At 41.6% G+C, this 23,825-nt stretch overlaps 2 protein-coding genes across 2 annotated transcripts; both read left to right on the top strand.

Annotated features, from left to right (window-relative positions):
• The first annotated feature begins 202 nt into the window (after positions 1-202).
• Positions 203-17,912, top strand: lars1b (leucyl-tRNA synthetase 1b). The gene is made up of 32 exons (XM_084028030.1): positions 203-326; positions 711-832; positions 1,233-1,320; positions 1,436-1,516; positions 1,866-2,003; positions 2,145-2,306; positions 2,539-2,651; positions 3,004-3,067; positions 3,309-3,397; positions 3,538-3,763; positions 3,974-4,061; positions 4,296-4,372; positions 4,662-4,715; positions 4,809-4,949; positions 5,407-5,484; positions 5,676-5,761; positions 5,860-5,925; positions 6,162-6,244; positions 7,139-7,277; positions 7,738-7,950; positions 8,529-8,586; positions 8,997-9,060; positions 10,188-10,371; positions 10,608-10,698; positions 10,895-11,035; positions 11,640-11,780; positions 13,261-13,371; positions 13,568-13,678; positions 14,439-14,543; positions 15,655-15,750; positions 15,935-16,067; positions 16,954-17,912. Exons 1-32 carry the CDS (start codon positions 321-323, stop codon positions 17,157-17,159), a joined length of 3,555 nt encoding a protein of 1,184 aa, XP_083884156.1. The 5' UTR covers positions 203-320; the 3' UTR covers positions 17,160-17,912.
• Positions 17,913-19,543: 1,631 nt separating this feature from the next.
• Positions 19,544-22,985, top strand: plac8l1 (PLAC8 like 1). Its single transcript, XM_084029435.1, has 4 exons — positions 19,544-19,744; positions 20,748-20,977; positions 21,079-21,215; positions 21,451-22,985. The coding sequence occupies exons 1-4, from the start codon at positions 19,719-19,721 to the stop codon at positions 21,580-21,582; spliced, it is 525 nt and encodes a 174-aa protein (XP_083885561.1). The 5' UTR covers positions 19,544-19,718; the 3' UTR covers positions 21,583-22,985.
• Positions 22,986-23,825: the final 840 nt, after the last annotated feature.

Here is a 23,825-nt window from a genome sequence, read left to right as displayed (position 1 = left end):
CAGGCCAAGGCGACGAAAATTAAAACCATAACGTATCGTTTTTTTAACCGCGATTCATGAGTCATATCAGATGCCAAATAGTCGTTTTATATAAATAAAATGATTAATATGAGAATATACATCCTGGTTTGTTAGATATCTAACGATAAGACGCCTGGAAAGTTCTTCGGACTTCATTTCCCAGAAAACCATGCGAGAAGCTGATTGTGGGGTGTCATCAGCCAGGCACCGGTGGCGTGGGTTCCCCCGTGTCAAACTGAAAACTCTTGCTACCGATTCTTCTGTGTAAACAATAGAATAGTCAGCTTAATTGGGTCGAGATGACGGTAGGTCCAATGCTCCATTTATCTACAGTTTAAAATGCTTAATGTCCGTTTGTAGGCGTTGAGTACGTAGCGTCTTATTAACTTAGTGTAGCTATTGGCTAAGTTAGCTACATTTAGCTAGCTAGCTTTCCAGCCAGCTGCAGAAATAGACTTAAGGGAAATCTGTCTCCACTAGACCAGAGATCACGTCTGTTTTCTTGTTAAACGCGTGCAGAACGTGTCTTTATTATTATGTTCCATTATAATCTATTATTTTACATTCTCGGGGATTTAAGTGTGACGTTATTTGTTCTTGTCAAATAATTTGTATTCCGTTCAGTTGCAGCTATTACTCAACTGGCTTTTCTTTAATGAACTGTCATCTTGCTTGTCATTCCATTCCAGGAGCGGAAGGGAACAGCGAAGTTGGACTTCTTGCGAAAGATCGAGATAGAGATCCAGGAGAAATGGGAGAAGGAGAAGACCTTTGAATGTGATGCACCGACAACGGTTGGAGAAAGCACAAAGTGAGATTCTGCTATCATCAGGAAGGACAACATGTTTTATTTCTGTGTTTGGTACTCTCTTTACACGCTTAACTGAGGAATAGTGAAGTATGTAAGACCATCTGTGGAGAAGTCTTGAAGGATTGCTGTACTCAGGAACACCAGATCAGTTTTCAGGTGTACTTCCTTTAACTGATCTCTTCCTGGTGCAAATATGTATTGCAGTAGTTGCATAATGTGCATTGTTTCCTTTTGAAAACAAGCCATGCAGGAGTGAGGTTTTTCTTTTTTATCTAGGGTGAGCCTTTGAAACTGATAGTTTTCATGTCATATCCCAATTGAACGCACTTTGCTCTGAAAAAGATATCCAACTTTAAATAATTTTCCATATTTTGATTAAACTCTTTTTTTTTTCTCCCAGCAAAAACAAGTACTTTGTCACCTTCCCCTACCCTTACATGAATGGCCGATTGCATCTTGGTCACACATTCAGCTTGTCGAAGTGTGAGGTAAGTTTGCATACAAAAGCACCGTCTTCAGTCTGCACCGGTGATGGTTGCTTGAGATGCAAATGTTCTTGTGATCACTGGTCTCTGACTCGCTAATGTTCTCATTTTTTTGTAGTTTGCAGTTGGTTACCAGTCTCTGAAGGGGAAGAAATGCCTCTTCCCTTTCGGGCTGCACTGCACAGGAATGCCAATCAAGGTTAGTGTTGTTGTTTTGTTTACAGTCCCTCACATTATGCCTGTATATGTATTTCAATGACGTTTAGAGTTGGAAGTAATTTAAGATACATTTTTTAGCATTTCTTGATCTTATCATTGCACTTTTCATTCATAAAACAATATGCAGGTTTCCACCATCTTTATTCTTGTCATAACTTCCCTGCACAATGAAAATAAACAAAGCAACACGTGGTATTCATTCAAACAGTAATGCATCACGCTGATATACTATTTTATCAACCATTTTGTAATTCACTCCTGTTGTCAACCCCCTCACTGCTACCTTTTCCTTCTTTCTGGTATTCATACATACATGTTGTATCCACCAGGCATGTGCAGACAAGCTGAAGAGAGAGATGGAGCTGTATGGAAACCCTCCACAGTTTCCAGATGAGGATGAAGAGGAAAAGGAGAAGCCAAAGATAGATGATGAAATCATCATCAAGGACAAAGCAAAGGGCAAGAAGGTAAGGATCCGAGGGACTGGACTGATGCCATTTCCCACACAAAAGTACAGAATTTAATTTTTTTGTCACAACATTATTATTTCTTTTGGTTCAGTATTCACAAAGGGTGTGTCAATTGAAGTATGTGTTTTCCTCTGTTAGAGTAAAGCAGTGGCCAAATCTGGAACCGCCACTTTCCAGTGGGACATCATGAGGTCTTTGGGCCTGAGTGACCTGGAGATAACCAAGTTTGCCAATGCTGAACACTGGCTGGAGTACTTTCCTCCTCTGGCTGTCAAAGATCTCAAACTGATGGGAGTCAAGGTGACTAATTGTAATAATGTAACTCTGGCAATCACTGTTTGTTTTGTTTCTGTACGTATGACCCTTTTAAATGATGCAAACATACTGTTTGTTTTAAGAGGTGTGCCCGCAGTCATTGTTTTGTTTGATACCTAGAATTTGCCAGAATTGATTGGCCCTGAAGATAATCATGTAATTAATTTAATCAATTGTACCTAAATCTTCATGCTATCGTCATGTTATCACTTAACAGGTGGACTGGAGACGTTCATTCATCACCACCGATGTGAACCCCTTCTATGACTCCTTCGTCAGGTGGCAGTTCATCACACTGAAAGAGAGGAAAAAAATCAAGTTTGGCAAAAGGTGAGATGCTTCAGGGGTTTCCCTGTAACAGCTTTACTTGTTCTGTGCTACTGTCTTTGTAGTGACATGTAGAGAAAAGGAAGGGGAGAAGGAAGAGCCTGACATTAAGTGATATGATGATGTCTTACACTTTTTGTTTGTTGCTAGCAGGATCGGTTGAACTGTCTCGCCTGAAACAATTTACAGCCCCAATGTCATTTCTTTCCATGGGGTAAAAGGGATATTTAAAATTAAGAGATTGGTAGAAAACTGAGGTTAACGTTTGCCTTTTTTGTCTCTGGCAGTTAAATTTGCATTTGGCATTGTGTGTTCTTTCATTAATATATTGTGACTGTCTATGACTCTTCTGCAGGTATACCATCTACTCCCCCAAGGATGGACAGCCATGCATGGACCATGACAGGCAGACAGGAGAGGTAAACTTACCTTGCTCAATGAAATAATCTATTTGATGTGAAAACAAAATTATGATATGATTACATATGATCAATTATCAGTCCTGCAGCAAACAGTAGATGAACTGTGTTCTGACAATTTTGAAATTATTATTATTCTTTTGTGTACTGCAAATTTACCTCACATTCAAAGCACTGTGGGATAACTCGTGATAAGGTTTTGTTCTTATTCTGACAACTACCGTTTTATCTTCACCTGCAGGGAGTTGGCCCTCAGGAGTACACTCTCATCAAGATGAAAATAGTTGAACCATACCCGGCAAAATTCAAGTCCAAAGTCTTTTACAGCAGGTAAGAATTACAAACGCTGACTTAAAGGAAGGAGCTACGTCACAGGAAACTTCTACATGTACTCCAGCATAAAAACACACAGTACTAACAACACTTTAGCTGAAATGGAATTAAAGTGCGTAATGCTGTTTTTCTCACAGTGCCATGAAAGGCAAAAACATCTTCCTGGTGCCGGCCACTCTGAGACCAGAGACCATGTTCGGTCAGACCAACTGCTGGGTGAGGCCCGACATGAAGTATGTGGCCTTCGAGACAACCAGCGGAGACATCTTCATCTGCACCAGTCGGTCTGCCAGGAACATGGCTTACCAGGGCTTCACCAAAGAGAATGGAGTGGTGCCCGTGGTCATGGAGATACTGGGACAGGTACTCGCTTTGTGTGTTTTCTTGCATTCAGCTGCAATTAAATTCTAATTCATATCGGGCATTGAAGACTTTAAATGTAAATTAACAGCTGTGTAAACAAGGCTTCATGGAAATTTGTTTTTTTTTTACTGGGAACAAGCAAGTCATATTTTCCAAACCAGATCATGTATTTACAGTGTAGATCAAATCATTACTTTTGTCTCTTTCAAGGATATCCTTGGCTGTGCCCTGAGTGCTCCTCTAACCTCCTATAAGATCATCTATGCTCTGCCCATGCTCACAATCAAGGACGACAAAGGTACGATTCACGTTTTTTGGGTCCTTTTTGTCCTAACTGAGTTAGGACTGTGAGAGTGAAAGGGGGAGAAAGAGGGGAACCACCTGTCACATAATTCGTTTTTTCTCCTCGTTGCTCCAATGTAGCTGCTTGGCGGTTGAAATGTGGTGACAATAGCATTTAATATGTATCATTTAAATCACAATGAGAAATATACTAATAAATGTCTTGGCCTCTCTACCTTGTTTTGCTTAGGTACGGGCATTGTTACCAGTGTGCCTTCTGATGCTCCTGATGACATAGCTGCTCTCAGAGACATGAAGAAAAAACAGGTGATGTTACAGACCTTGTAAAATGTCTTCTATGCTGCCATACAGGAACTCTTTATCACTCAAATAACGTTTACTGCAGAGATGATGTGAAACTTCGACTGCTGTTAGAAATTCATATTGTGAAGTGTTTTAACAGATTGTGCTACTTAATGACTGCTGTGCTGTTTGCATACGTTCAGGTGGACTAACCCCCTAATTATTCAGGAGGAAACATGACCATTTAATGACACATCCATTGATTAAGCATGCACTTCCTTTTGCATTTGATTAATGCTTGCTTTTCCAACAGGCTCTACGGGAGAAGTATGGCATCGAGGACAAGATGGTGTTGCCTTTTGAGCCGGTAAGCTGATGTATTTTATTTCAGTCAGGTTGCATTGAAGACATTCAGTCTGAGTTGCTTAATGGAGTCCTAATTCGTGTGTGCACTTGTCAGATCCCCATCATAGACATACCAGGCTACGGGAACCTATCCGCACCTCTGGTGTGTGATGAGTTGAAGATCCAGAGTCAGAATGACAAGGAGAAGCTGGCCGAGGCTAAAGAGAAAGTCTACCTCAAGGGGTTTTATGAAGGGGTGAGTCCACCTAGTGGGTAATACGTTGAAAACACTGCACAAGTCAGCGAAATGAAACCCCCTTTGGATTGATCTTGGTTTGAAGCTTTTATGATTTATCTTCAATATAACAAGTTATTCACACCTTAAGGCTAGACTAAATGATTAATTAACTGGCTATTGGTTGCATGTTGCCCTCAGAAAGTTAGGTTCTGTCTACTATTGCAAAACTGGCAAAACTGCCTTTGCTGTCAGCTGATTGTACATTTGAACAAAATACGAATTTAAATGGTGCTGCAAGGGGCCACTCAACAGCACATCTCATGTGTTCACCGAGTATGTGTCATCCTGCTGAGCAGTTTATGATAATGTGTGATTGTAGAGAACTCTGCAGGGGCATGACCCACTTCGTGTTGAATCGTGTAAAGTATTGCATCGGTATGAATGAAATCAGTTTGTGAATGAATTCCTGTCTCAGATCATGCTGGTTGATGGCTACAAGGGGCAGAAGGTCCAGGATGTCAAAAAGCCCATCCAGAAGATGATGATTGAAAGGGTAGGACATTCTGTTTCTCATGCAAAAAAGTACAAATAGGGTATATTCTAATATCTCATCTTCAAATTCAGGTTTTTATCCTGTGTTGTTTGGTAACAGACCATTTTAGGAGTTTGATGCATGCCATGTGTGATTGGTGTTTGATCTGTGCTTACCTGTGACGATGTTGCCTCTGTATAAATGTATTGCAGGGCGAGGCCATCATCTACATGGAACCAGAAAAACAGGTCATGTCGCGTTCAGCTGACGAGTGTGTGGTGGCTCACTGTGACCAGTGGTAAGTGTCATGGGAATTCTGAGCACAGAAATAATAGTTTTTTTTTTCATTTGAGGTGACAGTCCTACCAGCATATTAATGTTATTTGTGTCTTTCAGGTATTTGGACTATGGGGATTCAGAGTGGAAGCAGCAGGCTAATGAAGTCCTCAAACCTTTGGAGACGTAAGACCCTCTCCTGTACTCTGACGTACTGAAATCCCTTCCATGTTGTATTTTGCTCTGTGCAGTTTTTGTCAATGTTAGTGGGGGCTTTAGTGGAGGTCTAGACAATCTGGGGTTGACTGTAGAAAATACTAAAGTAAAAAATTACTGTCGCACTGAAAACTGAAAATAAATCTATGCATGCCAAAGTCTGAAAAACATAATTAACGACTCTGTCTTTGTACAATACTTCACAGATTTTGTGAGGAGACCAGGAGGAACTTTGAGGCAACTTTGGCCTGGCTACAGGAGCATGCCTGCTCTCGTACCTACGGACTCGGTGAGCGATTGACTTCATGGTTGTTGTGTGTGAATGATTGTGTCGCAACCTCAGTCACAGTTCATCTAGGTGGGATATGCAACCCTGTTATGGCTATCATTGCTGCATATTTCCAAAAGAATATTGTTTCTTTTTTTGGTGCATTAAATGTACCACCCAGCCAAATATGAGCAGGACTGTGTTTTTGGTCTATAGATGGAGACAGAGGACTGATGTTAAAGCAACAGTCTGCTTTTCTGTTCATACAGGAATAGATGCAGACTGAAGGTCAGCTGGCACACAGTACAGGCCAGTGTAGGAGTCTAGGCCTGTTGTAGACTACTGTAAACCTCTCCACACATGTTCAGAATATGAAGCAAAGTTTGCTGCAAGATGCTGTTTGAATTGTATTTTGATCAAATGATCACAGAGGAAAAGAAACTTAGATTCTATATTTCATGCAAAGATGCCCATGAGGAATACTCACTGTAACCCAGTCACAAGTTTATGTGTAAAAACTATTTAGAAATATTATGTGATTTCTTTTTATTTCTCTCAAGTGCTTTAAAATGACCGCAATTAAAGCCTGAGAAATCAGTGAAGGGGGGAAATTGTTGCTGGTGTCTGTCAAAGTGGCATGTTAGCCACTTGTGTTTTGCTTGAGATTGACAAATATATATTTACTCCTTAGCTTGTTTGCCAAGGATTACACAATGAAGCCCAGGACTCATTATGTTTGTGTTCTTCTTGGCACCAGAATGCAACTCGCTTGATAGATAGGCATGAAGAGGAGACAACGCTTGTCTGTCTTAATAACTTTGTGTCTCTTTTGCTTTCTCCAATGGTTGTGTGCTTGCGTGTATTCCTGGATTTGTGTGCGTGTGCTTGTTTGTGCACGCCTCCTGGTTACCATAGGAACACGGCTGCCTTGGGACGAGCAGTGGCTGATTGAGTCACTATCAGACTCCACCATCTACATGGCTTACTACACCGTAGCCCACCTCCTCCAGGGAGGTGTGCTCAACGGACAGGGAGCCTCACCACTGGGCATCAGGTATGGACACAACACACGTACACCTGCACACCTGGATAAACAAGGATTAAGCTTGAACTGATTCACTCCGTCTCCTCTCCTGGCCTCGTCCTTCTCTTTCTGCCTTTTAAACCACCGTAGTCGTGGGTTCACCTGAGGGACAAAAGACTCCAATTTAATAACTAAATGTAATGATTTCAAATGACAGGCGTTACGTTGCAGACAAAGTCGATTTGTTGCTCAGTATTCACCCGTGACATAAAATAAATTACATATTCACTCAATGACAAATGCCACATTTCAGAAACAGTTTAGAAAAATCTATTCATAACTTAATGTTCATTTAAGTATGCTCAAATCTCTTCCCCAGGCCTAAGATGAAATGATAAAGAGAAGTGAAAAACTCTGCATTTAATTAATAATACAACCAATACATCCCTCGTTATACTCCTGACCATTCTTGTCTTTTTTCCCCCCACAGGCCAGAGCAGATGACCAGAGATGTGTGGGACTTTATCTTCTTTAAGACGTCTCCTTTCCCCAAGACCGACATCCCTAAAGAGTGTCTACAGAAGCTGAGGAGGGAGTTTGAGTACTGGTACCCTGTGGACGTCCGTGTGTCTGGCAAAGACCTGGTGCCGAACCACCTGTCTTACTACCTGTACAACCATGTGGCTATGTGGCCCAAAGACAAGTGAGTTGGCCCGCTGGATTGACCAGTACACAGAATAGGAGAAATGAATTGGGATTCATAGCATGTCTTGTAATTCATAGCATTAAGGTGATTTAATATATGAGAAAGTTTGAGTTTTTGAGTTTAAATGAACTTTTTTTTCTTGTACGTTTTTTTTTTTTTTTATTACGTTCGTTATGGTTTGCTTCATGCAGTTTTTAATTAGGGACCACTTAGCTGGTTTTTCCTAGAAGTTTGACTTTTTCTCTTCATTACCAACAGTTGGATGAAACGATTATACAGCGTATTCCAGCTGTTTTACATTATATCTTGAAAATCAAGCTATATTATTATTAATTTTTACTATAGATTATTTGAAAATCATATAATGGAAGACTACGGGAGGAATGATCTGTTAAATTACCCATTTATTTAATTAATATGTTGTTTTATAGGGATGCATAACAATAAAGGAATAATCACCCAGGCTTAATATGCATTTGTTCTTTAAAAAGTGAGAATTGGATGAGGGCGAACTTGATTATAGTGATGATGATGGTGATGATGAAGCTAATGATAACATTCTCTTTTGCCCATAGTGGGAAGTGGCCACAAGCAGTGAGAGCCAACGGACATCTGCTCCTCAACTCTGAAAAGGTCTGTCAAATCAATGATGGGGAATTTGAATCTGTTGAAATGAATCCAAATCTCTTTCATAGTTTGATGTTAAGATTATAATCTCAGGTGAAAAGTTCAAGTTCCATTTGATCTGGTCTTTTTTTCTGGGTTTTTGAAACACTGAATAACAATATTATTTTGCTGCAAACCTTTGTATCTAAACACTTATCTTCATATGTGCCAGTATTTAACTAGTGTTTGATGCTGTTAGGAATTTTAATTACTGTTTGTGCTGTTGATTTGCGCTTGTTTTTCCTTTTGTGTTGATTTAAGCGCACACAGTCTGTGACTTGACGGTTTTATTCCACTAAGCTTTGTAATGAACTTGTGTGGGTGGGCATGCATGCTTGAAACATTCTGGTTGCTAACATCTGTTCTCCATTCACCAGATGTCCAAATCAACTGGAAACTTCCTCACTCTCTGCCAAGCCATTGACAAGTTCTCAGCAGACGGTACACTTACTTTCTTCTTGATTTATCCCCCTCCCGTGTTCTTTTTGTGATTGTTGACGCTCCTGTGTCGTGCGTGTTTCATTGAAACGGGCAGAGAAAAGGCATGAGGCGTTCGAATATAAAGATCAGAATGTGTTTTCATAGTATACAGGCCATTTCACTTGATTATGCTTAAAAAGTATATAATGTATATCTGTTACTCCACGCTGAAGATATTTAGAACACAACCATCTTCATACGATAGCTGAGGTGTTGAAATTGGGTGCTATGATCTATTGAATACATCAGAACCTTTTACTGTGTTGTAAGGGAGGGAAACGCACACACGTCGAGGAACACCTGTGAAATACACTCAGCTTCTAGATGGTTATCCACTTGACTCCAGGCAAGTGATGAAGAGTTTGGTTGTAACGTGAATTGCAGTCAGTGAACCGTGGTCTCTGTGGACAACATGCTAGACCCGGTCTGCAGAGACCTGAAGCTCCGACCCGGCTGCTGAACAGAGTGCTTGTTTACTCAAAAGTCGAATAATGTCGAACGTGTCGGGTGTCCAAACTGCACCAAATTCAACAAAGCACTCCCTTGGGTCCCCATAAGTACAGCCGCCCACAACTGTGAATTCATCGATACCTGGTAGGGACTTATATTAACCCTGGTACCCCTCCTGCCATCAGCATCCCTCAAGAATAGCTTACCATTCTCTTGTTTTGTTTCTTTTTACGTTGGTTGTTATTTCTACCCTCTGTGTGTGTTTTTATGTTATGAACATACTTAATAATAGATAGATGCGTCTGTTGTGTCTCGAGAGGCCGCTCTGCTGTGGGAGTGAAAAAAACAAAACACGGCCTGACAGCAGCTGGACGTATTAAGTTGACTTCCTGTCTAAGAGCTTTGAGTGATCCCCAAATCCTGTGAGCTTCATTTATTGTTGAAGTATTTTGCGAGAAAAGAAGAGAATAAAGGTCCTTTTGTTCGGTGTTTTCATGTGTACTCTGATTAAGGGGCCCCATATGGTCGAGCCAATTATTAAGGCAATGATGACAATGGAGGCTTCGGCCGTGTGAGGTTGTGCTCTGTTATATAGCAGCTGCTCTGTCCTCCTGCTAACACATCTATGCATTTCTCAGGCATGCGTCTGGCTCTAGCCGATGCCGGGGACACCGTGGAGGACGCCAACTTCGTGGAGACCATGGCTGACGCCGGCATCCTGCGCCTCTACACCTGGGTGGAGTGGGTGAAGGAGATGATTGCCAACCAGAACAACCTGAGGACTGGACCTGTAGACACTTTCAACGATCGGGTGTTTGCCAGGTAGGTACAGGAATGAATCGAGATGGGGTGATATTGCATTATAGCTCTCGTACATTTATTTAGGTTTCACATTAAGCAAGGCCATACCTGGGTTTTGAAATGAAGGAGATGGTAAACACAGAGCCGAATTTCACTTTGAAAACTCAACGTCCTTGCATGTCAGTGGAACTAGGAGTAAGTGTGGAAAAAGTGAATGGCTTTGCAGATTGTAAGGATTTTGTGTCCCGTCTGCCTAGCGAGATGAACGCAGGCATCTTGAAGACTGAGCTACACTATGACAGGATGATGTACAAGGAGGCTCTGAAGAGTGGCTTCTTTGAGTTCCAGGTAAATAAAATTATAAAAACAAATAATGCATGTTTGTTCTTCTTTTATATCTTGAGGAAAAGCAAGCTTTTCATCCCCTGTAAGCATATTATGAATACTGCAGGAGATGGAAAATAACATGACCTGAGATTTAAGTAAATAAATAAATCGCATAATAACACGATGATTAAACTCATTAAACTGTTTGTTTATGCAGGCAGCCAAAGATAAGTATCGTGAGCTTGCCATCGAGGGCATGCACCGAGACCTCGTCTTCCAGTTCATAGAGAGACAAACTCTGCTGCTGGCCCCCATCTGCCCACACCTTTGTGAATACACTTGGGGTCTGCTTGGCAAGGTAAGGAAATATGGATTGTGACTTTCATCCTCTCATTTCCTCCCGTCTTTCATGTTCCTCTCTCCTTTTGTACTTAAAAAAATAAAATAGAAAAATCCTTGTGAAAGAAATCTGTAATCTTCCCGTGCTCATTGACATTCATAAACACACCTGTGATCAACAAGTTAACATCCGTAGCTTTGCTGCAGCACTTTTCCCACCGCTACTGACAAAAAAGCATCCCCTCAGCTGGTGAACATGTCCACCAGGAACCCGTCTTCACACCATGGGCTTGTCACCAGTATGAAAGGAATGCACACACTGTTGCACCCTCCCAACAGCAGAGAGAGCCAAGAATATTTTTAACGCTGAAATGCATGAATTTGAAAGAGTGCTGCTGCTCTGGACATGTTTTTTCTCGGTTGGTTGTGGGGCTTTTGTTGTTGCTAAGCGACGGTGTTTCTCCAATCATGTGTGCAGCCCCGCTAGCTAAAGAGCTAAGAGGCACTCGGTGGACACGGTGGTACACACATCAGTCTGGCACACGTAGTTAACATGGCGTTTGTGCCTACTTTTCTTCTCCGCCACACAAAATCCTTTACATGCATTGTTTTTCCCCCGATAGACTGGTTCTCTGATGAAGGCGTCGTGGCCTGTGGCGGGTCCTGTAGACGAGGTTCTGATCCGTTCCTCTCAGTACCTGATGGAGACGGCACACGACCTCCGGCTGAGACTCAAAGCGTACATGCAGCCCCCCAAAAGCAAAGTAAGAAACATGTCACGCGCTTCACTGCCGCCATACTTCACTGCTGTAATGGCTTTTTAAAGTAATTCTGTAAATGACTATTGATTTCACAATTGATTGCTTTCTTTTTAATAGCTTCTATGAAATCCAACATTTTTCTTAAAGTGTTTGTTTGCTAATTAAATCGGGGGCAGTATTGTGTCAGTCTTTTCCCCCTTAGGTGTTGTTTAACAGTTTCATCGTTGTTTGATGGGGAGCACAATGAGGCAGAACATAATAAGACAGCATGCCGAAAGGAGAGTTGACGTTCAGAAGCATTTTATCATATCTGAATCCAGTACACAATCTGCTTATCGACTCTATTAAAGTTGAGAACTAATAACAATAGCTAAAACCAAGAATTAAACCTTGGGCTTTGTTTATTGACATCTGCTGGTTAGATAGTCTTACCACTGCTTCGCTCCCCCATCTGTACTCTTGCCTGTCTCTGCTAACCGGGGTTGTGCTGACCACCATCTACTGTAGGTAATGTGCCTCATACAAAGCTGCTTAAAAAAATCCAAACTATTCCTCTTCGTGTGTGTTGTGTTTTCACAGCAGGGAAGTTAGTCTATTGTTTAACGGCTTGGCACTTCGATAAGTGGCCATAGGCAGCTGGGAGAAAAGCAAAACAAGTATTGACAAGATCTGAGACAGCCGATATCTCAGGCTTCCAGACCACTGTTATCGATTTGCTGTAAATGTTTTGTTGCCATGGCGGCAAGATGGAAAGATGATGATGAGGAGGGAAAGGAGAAGTCTCCTTATGATGATAATAATGTATGTCAAGGAAGCAGATAGATTTTGTTAGCAAATGACTCTCTAACGCTAGCCTTTTCCTGGCTGCAGCTTTCAGAGGACGTTATTTTCCAGCACACTTTCTTTTGCAAATGTGCAAAAGACGATATTTGAAGAGTTAATTGATTAAAAACAAAAAGTCATTTTCAAAGGTTTTATTGTGTGCTTTATGTGTTTAGTTTTATTGTGTGCTTTATGTGAATTGTGGACATAAAACTTCCTTTACAAACGCGATGGAATGTACCATGAGTTCATGCACGGGATTTTTCATTGATACAATAACATTTTGTATGACTTGAAATGACTTTAAATAAATATATTCATTAACATCTAATTTTGATCATGTTTAATCCTTAGTGGAAATACACTGTACATCAAGACTAATTTGTGAAAACACATATAAGCACACATACAATACAGGACTCAAGTAGACTTGACAGCTGTCACATTAAATAAATTCACAGATCGTCTTTATTGTAGACGATCACACACACACAAACACAAATGTTGACTAACCCAAAGGCAATATTTGCTTCCCATTGAGGCCACACACACCCTACATTGGTGCTGCCACTGTATTAAATAAAAGCAAAACCATCAAAATCTCGTCTATCTGCCTGTATGGATGTGAAATACTCCTTTCTCATGCTGTTTACCTCAACAGAAAGGCGACACAAAGCCCCCAGCCAAGCCCTCCCACTGCAACATCTATGTTGCCAAGAGCTACCCGCCATGGCAGCACAGTGCCTTATCCCTGCTCGGCAAGCACTACAAGGTGACAAACAACATGCAACACTCATACACAGCGGCCATATGCAAAAGCACAGGGGTCCACGGCTTAGGCATGCACTCGAACGCTTCCGCTTTTGTTTTTAAATGATGGTGTTACGTATGCTGTGCAGTTTTGCCCAGAACATCTGCCTCCGTCTTGTTCATCTGCTGGCGTTTTTGTTCCACTTGTGTCCGTCCAGAGCAACAACGGAGCCCTTCCAGACAACAAAGTGATAGCGAGTGAGTTGGGAGCCCTGCCCGAACTAAAGAAATACATGAAGAGAGTCATGCCTTTTGTAGCCATGATCAAGGTAAATAGGGAAGTCGGGTGACTGTGAGGTCGCCTGTCCCTTCTCCATTCTCCTATAGAATCTAATATGTCATTTGTTATCTAATCATTTTTTTTGCCATTATTCTACACACATTTGTCCTCTTTTTGCTCCTTTTTTCCATCTGTGTTTAAGTTCTGTTTGTTTACCACCCAAGAGGCTGTTTACACACGGTGGCTTATCTTTTGTTTGGTGTACGGCTCCAAATTCTGTTGTGAGATTGAAATCGGCATCTTCAAAAGCCATTTTATTTTAAAAATGATTCCTTTCTTTTTGTTGCACAATGCCAAAACTGCAGCCAATACTGTGTTGAACAACAGGGTTACATGGAAATTCCAAAGAAATGCCTGCAATACTTGGAGTTCAATGTTTTTATTGATCGAAAGAGTACAAAACACATTGTTGACAGGCTGTCTCGGCTTGTTCTTCTGTTATGTTTGCTAGGTTCCTGACAATTAATAGAAAAAATAACAAAAAATCCCAGTTAACAGCTTGACTCCACATCTATGTCCACAATTCTTACTCCAACCTTTCACATTTTGGCAGCTTTGCTTTCAGATTATATTAAATTCCATTGAGATAGCTGGATTAGCAAAACAATTCACTTTCTCCATAATGCTATGGAATATTGTATTTCCTCCTAGTAATCTACTTCCTTTTCCTCCCTCAGGAGAATCCATGGCCATCGTTCATGCTTATATGATTGATTCTGACTGTATTGGTTCTACTTTGTGTTCTGCAGGAGAACCTGGAGAAGAACGGGCCCAGGGTCTTGGATCTGGAACTGGAGTTTGATGAGCGGGTAGTTTTGATGGAAAATCTGGTCTACCTAACCAATTCCCTCGAGGTATGTTTTAAAATATAACAGACCTAAAATTAGACATTTAAGCAAGGCCACACTCAAACAGTGTTTGTCCCAGCGTAGAAGACAAAAAACCGGTACTGAAACACTAGATTTGTTGAGATTAGACAACAAACTCAAAAGATATCTGCTCTAGCCATATATAAAGCTAAGAATTCCCTCAAATGTGAGAAATAAACAGAAGAAAGTTGTTTGATTATGTTTGTCTTTTACAATAACATGCAGTTGCAGCATTTTGGTTTCCTCAAGAATATCTGCTTTAAAGCCGAGTTTCGCTACTTCTGCAAAAGTCAGTTGAGAATCCTGAGCTCAGTTGTCCTTCAGGAAAGCCCTTAATACTTTTGTCTGTACAGAAGCTTTGACGAGTCGAAAAAGTAAAACCCAAGTCCCAAAGATACTTTTTGAAACCAGCACACATTTAACCACAGAAAGAAAACGACACAATCTACGTCAAACTAATTCCCTGAATCCAATTCCTGTGTTCCGGATGGATCATAGCTGAAGATAAGCCGCCCCCCAAAAAAAGACAAAATGATAGAGAAATCTCATTTATGACGTAGGAGAGAGTGCACAATGGAAGAGAGAGCTAGAGAGAAACTGGCGTTGGTGAGAACAAAGCCATGAATCATGAAAAATTAAATGTTTATGTTCTAAAGCACAAATAAACGCACACAGGGGAAGGTGCGGGATTTGAATGAATGCTTCCCAAGGCACCGTTCATCCTGCATTGGCCTGTCTGCTCTCTCTGTTACATCTCTACACTTGGACACATATAGATGTAGCACCAAACATCATGGGAGACTGGCAGGGAAACGCATACACAGCGATGTAACAACCTGTTCCTTCCAGCCTTCCTCTTACCTACATGTTAACTAGTTTACAACCCCGTTACTCTACAGTCTCAAACTGCAGTGCCGTCCCATATTTGGAATGTGTGACAGATTAGCGTGAAGCCAAATCCTGCCTCTCCGATCTCTGCAGGAGCCTGGTTAACACCTGCAGCGTTTGCCAGCGTGCATACCAAACACCTGTATACACACTATCTGATGGTGGCCTGATCTCGGCTGATAACGCTTCTTTTTCACATCCTCTACAGTTGGAACAGATTGATGTCTTGTTTGCATCCGAGGGTGACGACAAAGTGAAAGAGGACTGTTGCCCAGGGAAACCTTTCAGTGTTTTCAGATCAGAGGTAAATGCTTTTGGCTGCTTTTCGGACCCATTTATTTATTTATTTCATCAGATTTTAACGTTTTTGTGCGTTTGTAGTTGCGTTGTTTTGAGTGTCCCTGATGTGCGAAATGTTTGTTTATAGATTCAAATCGACAATTAAATAAGTGTGGTTTTGCATTCATGCTGTGCCTCCGTCTCCCCAGCCTGGAGTGTGCGTGTCCCTGGTCAACCCTCAGCCCTGCAACGGCCAGTTTTCTACAAAGGTTGACATCCGACAGGGAGACAGCGGAGACAGCATCATCCGTCGGCTCGCCAAGGTCAACAGACTCATTAAAGGTGAGTGAGATAAAAGGATTTACAGCAAATATTCATAAACTAAGGCTTGGGTTTCAAAATGGCTCTATTATACAAACATTAAGATTAAGGTAAGGATGAAAATATTTACTGACGTTTGAACCGTTTAAAGGTCGTTTATAAGGGTGTGCACAGATTATTAGTCTCGTTCATTATGTCCTTGTTTCCTTAACTCTCAGCTACCGTGAATCCAATATCTCCATCACTGTTTTAAAGCCCATCTCTCTGAGGAGTTTCAACAGACTTTACATCATGCAGTTATGGCATTCTAACCATCATTATATCTAAAACCAAGCTATGCACTCCATGTGAAGCCAATTTACCCACACTCTCTCCATCATATTCACATCTAGATTCTAATAACACAAGGCACTCTGCCATCTCACAGTAGATGATTCCCTGCTGCTCTCTATTGTCAGCTTTTGTTTTGAGTTTTGTACTATTATTTTTTTAAAGATGCTGGTAGATTTGAAAAAAATAACAAATGTATGTTGAAGTGCATTCCCTTATGTAAGCCTCAACAAGTGTGCGGTTTAAACTTTGTCTGAAAGAGACACCACCTCAGAGCAATCTCCGTTCAAAGAAACAATGAAAATAATGCAGCTCTTGAGGGGTAATTCAGCAAACACATAATACATCAAAGAGCATATATTAAAATGTTATTTTAATTATATCCAGGTATTCACCCACCGTGTTTCTCATTGATGTGAAAAGAAAGAAAAGCAGTCTGGCGAGAGCGACATACTTGGACGTTACTGTGGTGTCGTCTTGATTTTAGCAGCTTTTCTCTCGTTAACTCCTCACAAAACATAATCTGAATTTACCATCGTTTTCCTCCCTCTTTAATCCCCCCCCCCCCCCCTGGCAGATTTGTCCAGAGTCAAGTTGATGAGGTATGAGGACCCTGTGCTGGGGCCTCGCCGGGTGCCAGTCCTGGGACTCGAGGAACAAGGCAAGCTGCCCATTTCCAGCAAATCTGTGTTTAACATCAATCTGGAGGAGAAGAGGGTCACTCTGGCCGACAACGGCCTCACTGTGGACATCGGGGACTCTCTGGTTTATCTGGTTCATTAGAGAAACAGTCTCCCTCACACACACAGGCACACGTGGGCTCATTCAGTGGTTAATTATTTGCGGTTCAATTGCATCATTAATCGTTGCGACAAAATGGATACTTTTGAATCAAAGCCATAAAGCCACCGACTCAAACACACATGTATGTTTTATAATTCATGTTTCTGTGGATCTGACAGATTGTTTTGTACCTTTTCTCACTGCGGAATGCGACCCAAGTGAATACTCAGAGCTGGGTCTGTACAGCCCATACCGCTGCAAATCTGGGACAATTGGATATTTGGTACTTCAATTAGGTTCTTCAATGGTGTGGAAAATAACGCTTTTGAAAGTATCCTCAACATTCCCTTAAGGATTATGTTTGAGAGGAAAACACAAGGATGTATATTCTGTTCATCAGCTCTTAAAGTTAAATCTCATATTTTTCTCTTTGAGCTCTTTTTCCCTATTTGACATTAAATATTTAAATGTATGTATTTTCTAAAGGCGACAAACATCTAGCACCATGTCCCCGTTTTGTCAGCGGCCAACCACTTCTTTTATTACATTGTGAGTCTGCCGCTGCGTCCGCCTGAATGCCTGTTTCATATAGATGCTAATGTGTCTGCTGTGTTGTTTTATACATTGAAGGTGAGGCATATGACTCCCTCATGTTTCGTCGGCCTGTCGGACAGCTTTCCTGTTTTTTAGCGGCGGATGGTGCTCGTCTCTCTTGTGCTTTCCAGAGAAATAATAAAACCGATGAAATATTCAGCCCCTTGTTTATTGTTTCACGCTGTCCTCGCCATCACGGCATAAATAAGACTGCTGTTTCACACAAGAATAAGTAAGGATTAATAATACTTCTGTATGTGTGTGATGGTTTTGGTGAAGCCAGAGATCTTTGCCGTTTAAGTGTATAAACCTACACTATTTATTGGCGGTGATATGCAAAGGAGATAAAGCAACATTCTCATTCAGTTGACTGAATAAATAAAATATTAGCAAAACGAAATTGTTTGTCAAGTCAAAACACTGCATGAAAAGTTGACACACGTATTTGACTTGTTGAGTATTCGGTGGAGTGAAGCTCATCACCGGCAGCCTCCTAACTTAGCTCAGCACAGAGAGTGTAAATGACTAGCCGGCTCTGTCCAAAGGTTGTATCTGCCTACCAGCACCCCTAAGGCTCACCAATTAACATTGTATGTAGTTAATCCGTGTAGAACCATCAAACGCTCGTTTTCATCTCTGGACCGGTGTAATTCATGCAGTCTCCCCCGGTTGCCTGGTAACTGGTTCCGACAGGGAAGCAATAATGTTTTTCACCGTACGGCTACGGGGCTAAGAGCTGAAACCAAACACCTTAAACCTGACACGGTAACGTTGCATAAATAGGCAGCTTGTTAGAGCTATACTTGTGAATCCAGGCCTTTCAGTACACTTTGATTCTGGCACACGACTACATTTTGAGTTACATATTAACCACATCTGTTTGTTTCTGAACTGTTCCAGGGATTTGTCTCTGTTCTCTGCTTCAAAGGCTTTTAGGGACTCCATCATCGATCACTATTAGTGAAAGTCCTCCCAATAATCAAATGCAAGTCGGCTTCATTTTCAGAAAACATTATGTGAAGCACAGCCCACACATTGATGTCACATTTTCAGCTAGAAAAGCCTCCACTTGTCATGTGCTACATGTTCCTCCCAAGTTGGGGTTAAGCCCTCCAATGTGCCTGTGACTGAACGTCTCGACCACCAAACCCACGGTTGTTGCTGTACGTGTCCTTCCACCACGTACAGCTCTCCTCACTTCTCTTTCTCTCACACACACACACACACACACACACACACACACACACACACACACACACACACACACACACACACACACACACACACACACACACACACAGTTAAATGTCAGAGCACAGGAAATGCATAAATATGAACCACATGTACATCTTGGGTTCAAAAGGACACCTTGCACATCCCAGCTCTTAACTGCACGACTGTGTTCCTGCCTGTTTCCTGGTAAGTGTAATAATGTCTTTTTAACAGAAACAGTGTGTCTTTGAATGTCATGGGTCCAACAAACTGTTAGAATTGAATTAATGTGTTATTTGACATCTTCCCACGCCTCATCTTTTAGAACTAATTTGACATGTTTGTCTTTCCTTATTATCTTTTTTTTAATACGATGTCGGCCTTGTCTGACCTACCTGGTGTGTTTGTGTCAAGTGTACGAATGCATTTCACATCTGATTATTTCCTGCCAGACGTTCATGCTCATGCACCCCGACGTGCATCTGCCCTCTTTTGCATTTGCTGTATTAGCGAGGGTGCAGTGAAGTCACAGGCGGAAGACAACTATGAGACTTATCTCTGTCACACAGCTTCTGGCCGAGCCATTCGACTGCTGGTTTATCTGCTCTGACACACACCCTCTCGCTGGGGAAGTGTCACCCCCCCCCCCCCCCCCCCCCCCCCCACCTCCTCCTCCTCATTCCTGCTGACTCCCCTCTCTCCTCTCTCGCCTCCTCTCCTCACCCCGTCTCTGGATGCCAGTAGCTTCTAGTAATGGAGGAGACGACAGTCACACACCAGTAAGTGTTTTGTTTTTTTTACACATCGTTGTCACCGCTGAGCACAATGGACTTACAGGAAACAACTCTCTTATTCTGCGTTCCGCTGGTTCCTCTTTCTAATTGTATGCCTCAGACAAACCATAATATGAATTAAACTGGAGCATTGCTGAAATCCGTTGCTGCTGCATTCTCAAATTCTAACTTTTCACAAAGATTTGTGGTGAATAAAGTATTGCTGATGACCTTAATCACTTGTATGCAATAATACGTTATTTATAACATAGAGTGGTAGGATAATATTAGTGGGATATTAGTGTTCAGTTTAAGTGAAGATTAAAAAAAATGAAATTAGCTGAATGAATTACAGGAAAAGAAAAGAGTTCTTATTTGAGAATAACATGAAGCGTGCGGTCGGGTATCAGAAGAATTCACCGAGCATATTTCTGAAAGACTGATACATGAAAATATGATCTAATTTCTAGAGGTGTAACGATTCATTCGATTAATCGATTAATCGATTGTCAGTCCTATTGATTCAACTAAATCGATCTGCTAAAATAAATAAATAGAATGAATCGTTTTGGCTTCACCAATAATCGATATAAATGCATTTAATCGGATTAATCGTGATTCTTACTTATGATTAATGTTTTAATACGTTTAAGACACTCTCTCCCCTGCCAGCATGTAGTCTATTGAAAATTGTTAAAAATAACCAAGCATATTTTAATTACATTTTTGTATTCAGCATTAAATATTATGCAGGTTTACTTTTTTTCTAGAATAAATATGTTATTTTTCACCTTTCAGAAGAATACAGATAGTCTCACTTGTATTATTGCATGTTTATTTCATGGATATAGAATTTTGGTTACAAGTTACTGAATCGAATCGTGGTTTACAGAATCGAATCGAATCGTTACAAAAAAAAAGAAAAATCGTCCTTGAATCGAATCGCCAACTACTGTATCGTTAATCGAATCGCTGTGAAACCAAAGATTCACACCCCTACTAATTTCAGACCAAGGGTGTTGCTCAGCAACGCCTCAGAATCGTTCCAAGAGGAGGAAGTGGAGGGCTGCGCCACAGGAAGCCAAGATGACTTGAGGTCAAACAGCGTACCTGCCATGATGGACCCGGTGCTCACGCAGCCCGGCCTCGGCGTCACCAAGACAACCATCACCACCATCACACAGACGGGGGGAGACTGGAGCACTGGCCTTTTTGATGTCTGCGGGGACAAGACTACATGTAATATGACACACGCACACACACACTTATTCTTCGTCTTTTTTTGGTTGTGGTTGAGTCTCTCAGCATCGCTCACACACGTGCTAACCTTGTGCTTGCAGGTGTTCTCGGTGCTCTGGTGCCTTGCTGCTTGGACCTGAGTCTAGCACACCAGTATGGCGAGTGTGTGTGCATGCCGCTGCTACCGGGATCCACTTTCGCCATGCGAGTCGGGATCAGGGAGCGGTACAAGATACGGGTGAGTGTGGGTGTACTTTGTGTGCAAACGAACACATTTCTCAATAGCAAATGATGGTTTGTTGTTGCGTCCTTGAACGCACCTGCAGGGTAGACGTAACAAAATGGTTTTAAAGACACGGCAATGAATGGAAAACAGGAAAATAGATTTTTTTTCTCACGTTGTTCCTGCTGCGTTGTCGTGTCTTGCATTTGCTTCTTCTGTATGTGTTCGCTGTCCGCATGCTTATCCACAGGGGAGTGTGTGTGAGGACTGGAGCACAGTGTGTTGCTGTTACCCTCTGGCCGTGTGTCAGATGATAAGAGAGATGAAGCTGAGGATGAAGACACAGACCTATCACGTGTCCACTGCTCTGGAATGCTCCTGAAGAAACCCGAGATGGTAAACGAGGACCGGAGAGAGCCGACGAGCTGTACGAACAGCACAAATAATCAATAGTATGAGCTTTTAAGTGACCTTGGGGATGCCTTGGACTATGAATCACGCCTGACCTACAACGCTCAAAGAAGATTGGAAAGGCTGACTCAGCGTTTCAGGGCTTTAAACTGCTTCTTTTAAACTGCCGTTGGGCCTCATTTGAGAGCGGATGTTATGAATGAACTTGGTAAGAATATTCTACTTTTAATAACTCATCAACCGCATTTTGAGTTGGGTGAAAAGCAGGTGGCAAGGCATACGCTTATTTGGATTCAGTAGCGATCACTGTCAGCAAAACGCACTAAACATCTGGTACAACTTTCAGTCAGAAGAGACTTTAAAAAAGTAATTAATTCTATCTCACCCCCCAAAAAGTAAACATTCCAACTACTGAAACTGGAGTAGCTTAAGTCATTTTGATTCTTTGAAGCATTGTGAGTTCAGTCCACTAAAATAAATAGTAAAAAAACAACGTCCCCGATGCTCTGCATATTTGAGGATGCTCGCTGAAAAATGTTCAGAGGGACACAATCTTCACTAGAGTGCTACAAATTAATTTTGTCTCGCCTTCTAAAGGTCACCAGACGTTGTGTTCAGTCTCCCTCGGACATAAAGAGGAGATGAAGTGAGGAATCGTAGAACTTTCTAGACCTTGAGGCACAGATTGTCTACTAAATCTCATTTTCAGCATCGCTTTTAGGATTAAATCCAGCAAAACCTGGAGCAGCACAAAAAAAACGGGCCGAGTCAGCTCATGTTGGTATAAACAGTCATTTGAGTTGTTTTATTTATCTCACAGCGTGCCGCTCCGTTCAGCATGCAGAACCACTAACGCCCGATTACAGTTCAGTACAGTCTGATGATAATAAAGCCCATTTCCATATTTCTGATATTCTTTTCATCCCTTATGTTCCATAGTTCGCCTCAGGCGTTCAATCATGTTATTAATCCAGTCCTGATTGCTGTGGTTCCCTGAACCCCAAATGCCAAACCAGCGAGCCCCGAGTGTGGAAAATGCTATTCCTACACAAAGCAGATGGGTCCTCAAAGGGCAAATATGTAATTTGTTAACTCTAAAGGATGTGGTCCCCTACCTGGCTGCTGCTTCAAACGAAACGGGGAGAGAAAGATAATGGATTTGGTCTCAAAAAGAGGAGAGAGACGTGAAGAATGAAAGCGAACCTAACGTACCGTACAGAAGAAATAAACATGTTCAAATCACTGCAGTTCTTGAGTGTATGTTCATCTCTTATCTGATGGTTTTAGAGAATTCCCAACTTTAAGTACTCATTTTATAGACTACGATATAAGATACCTACACAGATTAATAAAACGACCCTCGAAGCTACATTTTCAGTCCTCGCTTCCTTATTGAAGTAAGAATGTAAGTTTCATGACAGCTGTGACACCCTATGAGGTCCAGATGGACACGGCGGTAATAAGGTCGTGGTATCTTACGTATGTCTGCATTGGCTCCAGTGTTTTGTGGTTGGATAAATCTCTCTGCAGCTCCACTGCTCTCTTCCTACTGGGGGTTGTTAGCGAGCGGGATCTGCCTCCAGCTGAACTGCCTCCCTCCCGGCGCCGTGGCAACACCCCCACCGTGTAATGACCAAACATTTATTGCTTCAGCATCAATAAGTTTGAAAATTGGGTTGGTCAATTGGAAATCTATTTGCTTTGCAAATCAAATGCACCCTTAAAACGTCCTGCATGCTCTTGCAAACTTTATATCTGTATTTACACCGACTTATTTTTTTTTAAACGGCTCCTTCCGAAGTAGCGGGCTGCCATTACGAGGGACATTTAACAATTCTCCCAAGAACCCATAAAAGCCTGTTTTTTCCCCTTGGCTAAGCAATACATAATGCATCCCTTATGGCCAGTGTCCAACGTTATTACAGAATTTCTACTTTTAAAGGGTAATTTCATACAATTTATTTGTCATTTGGAGTGAACTGACCCTTTAAATGTGTCGTGTGTTTGTGCTTTACTGCCGTTTTATTAGAACAGAGCCCCAAAATACAGCGAATACATCACTGAATCATCACATGTACTTAAAGTTGAACCCAAAAACCCATTTACACCTTGTACGTTTAGTGTCCTGACGTCATCTACCAAATACACATCCACGCCTGAGCCATTAGGGGGCAGTGTTGTCCCAGATCTAGACCCCCTGTTGTCTGTTTTTCT

This window comes from Eutrigla gurnardus (genome assembly GCF_963514095.1).
Source record: "Eutrigla gurnardus genome assembly, chromosome: 15".
In the NCBI taxonomy this organism is placed as follows: Eukaryota; Metazoa; Chordata; class Actinopteri; order Perciformes; family Triglidae; genus Eutrigla; species Eutrigla gurnardus.
The sequence above is the reverse complement of the archived record's forward strand: the minus strand, read 5'-3'. Positions and strand labels throughout refer to the sequence as shown.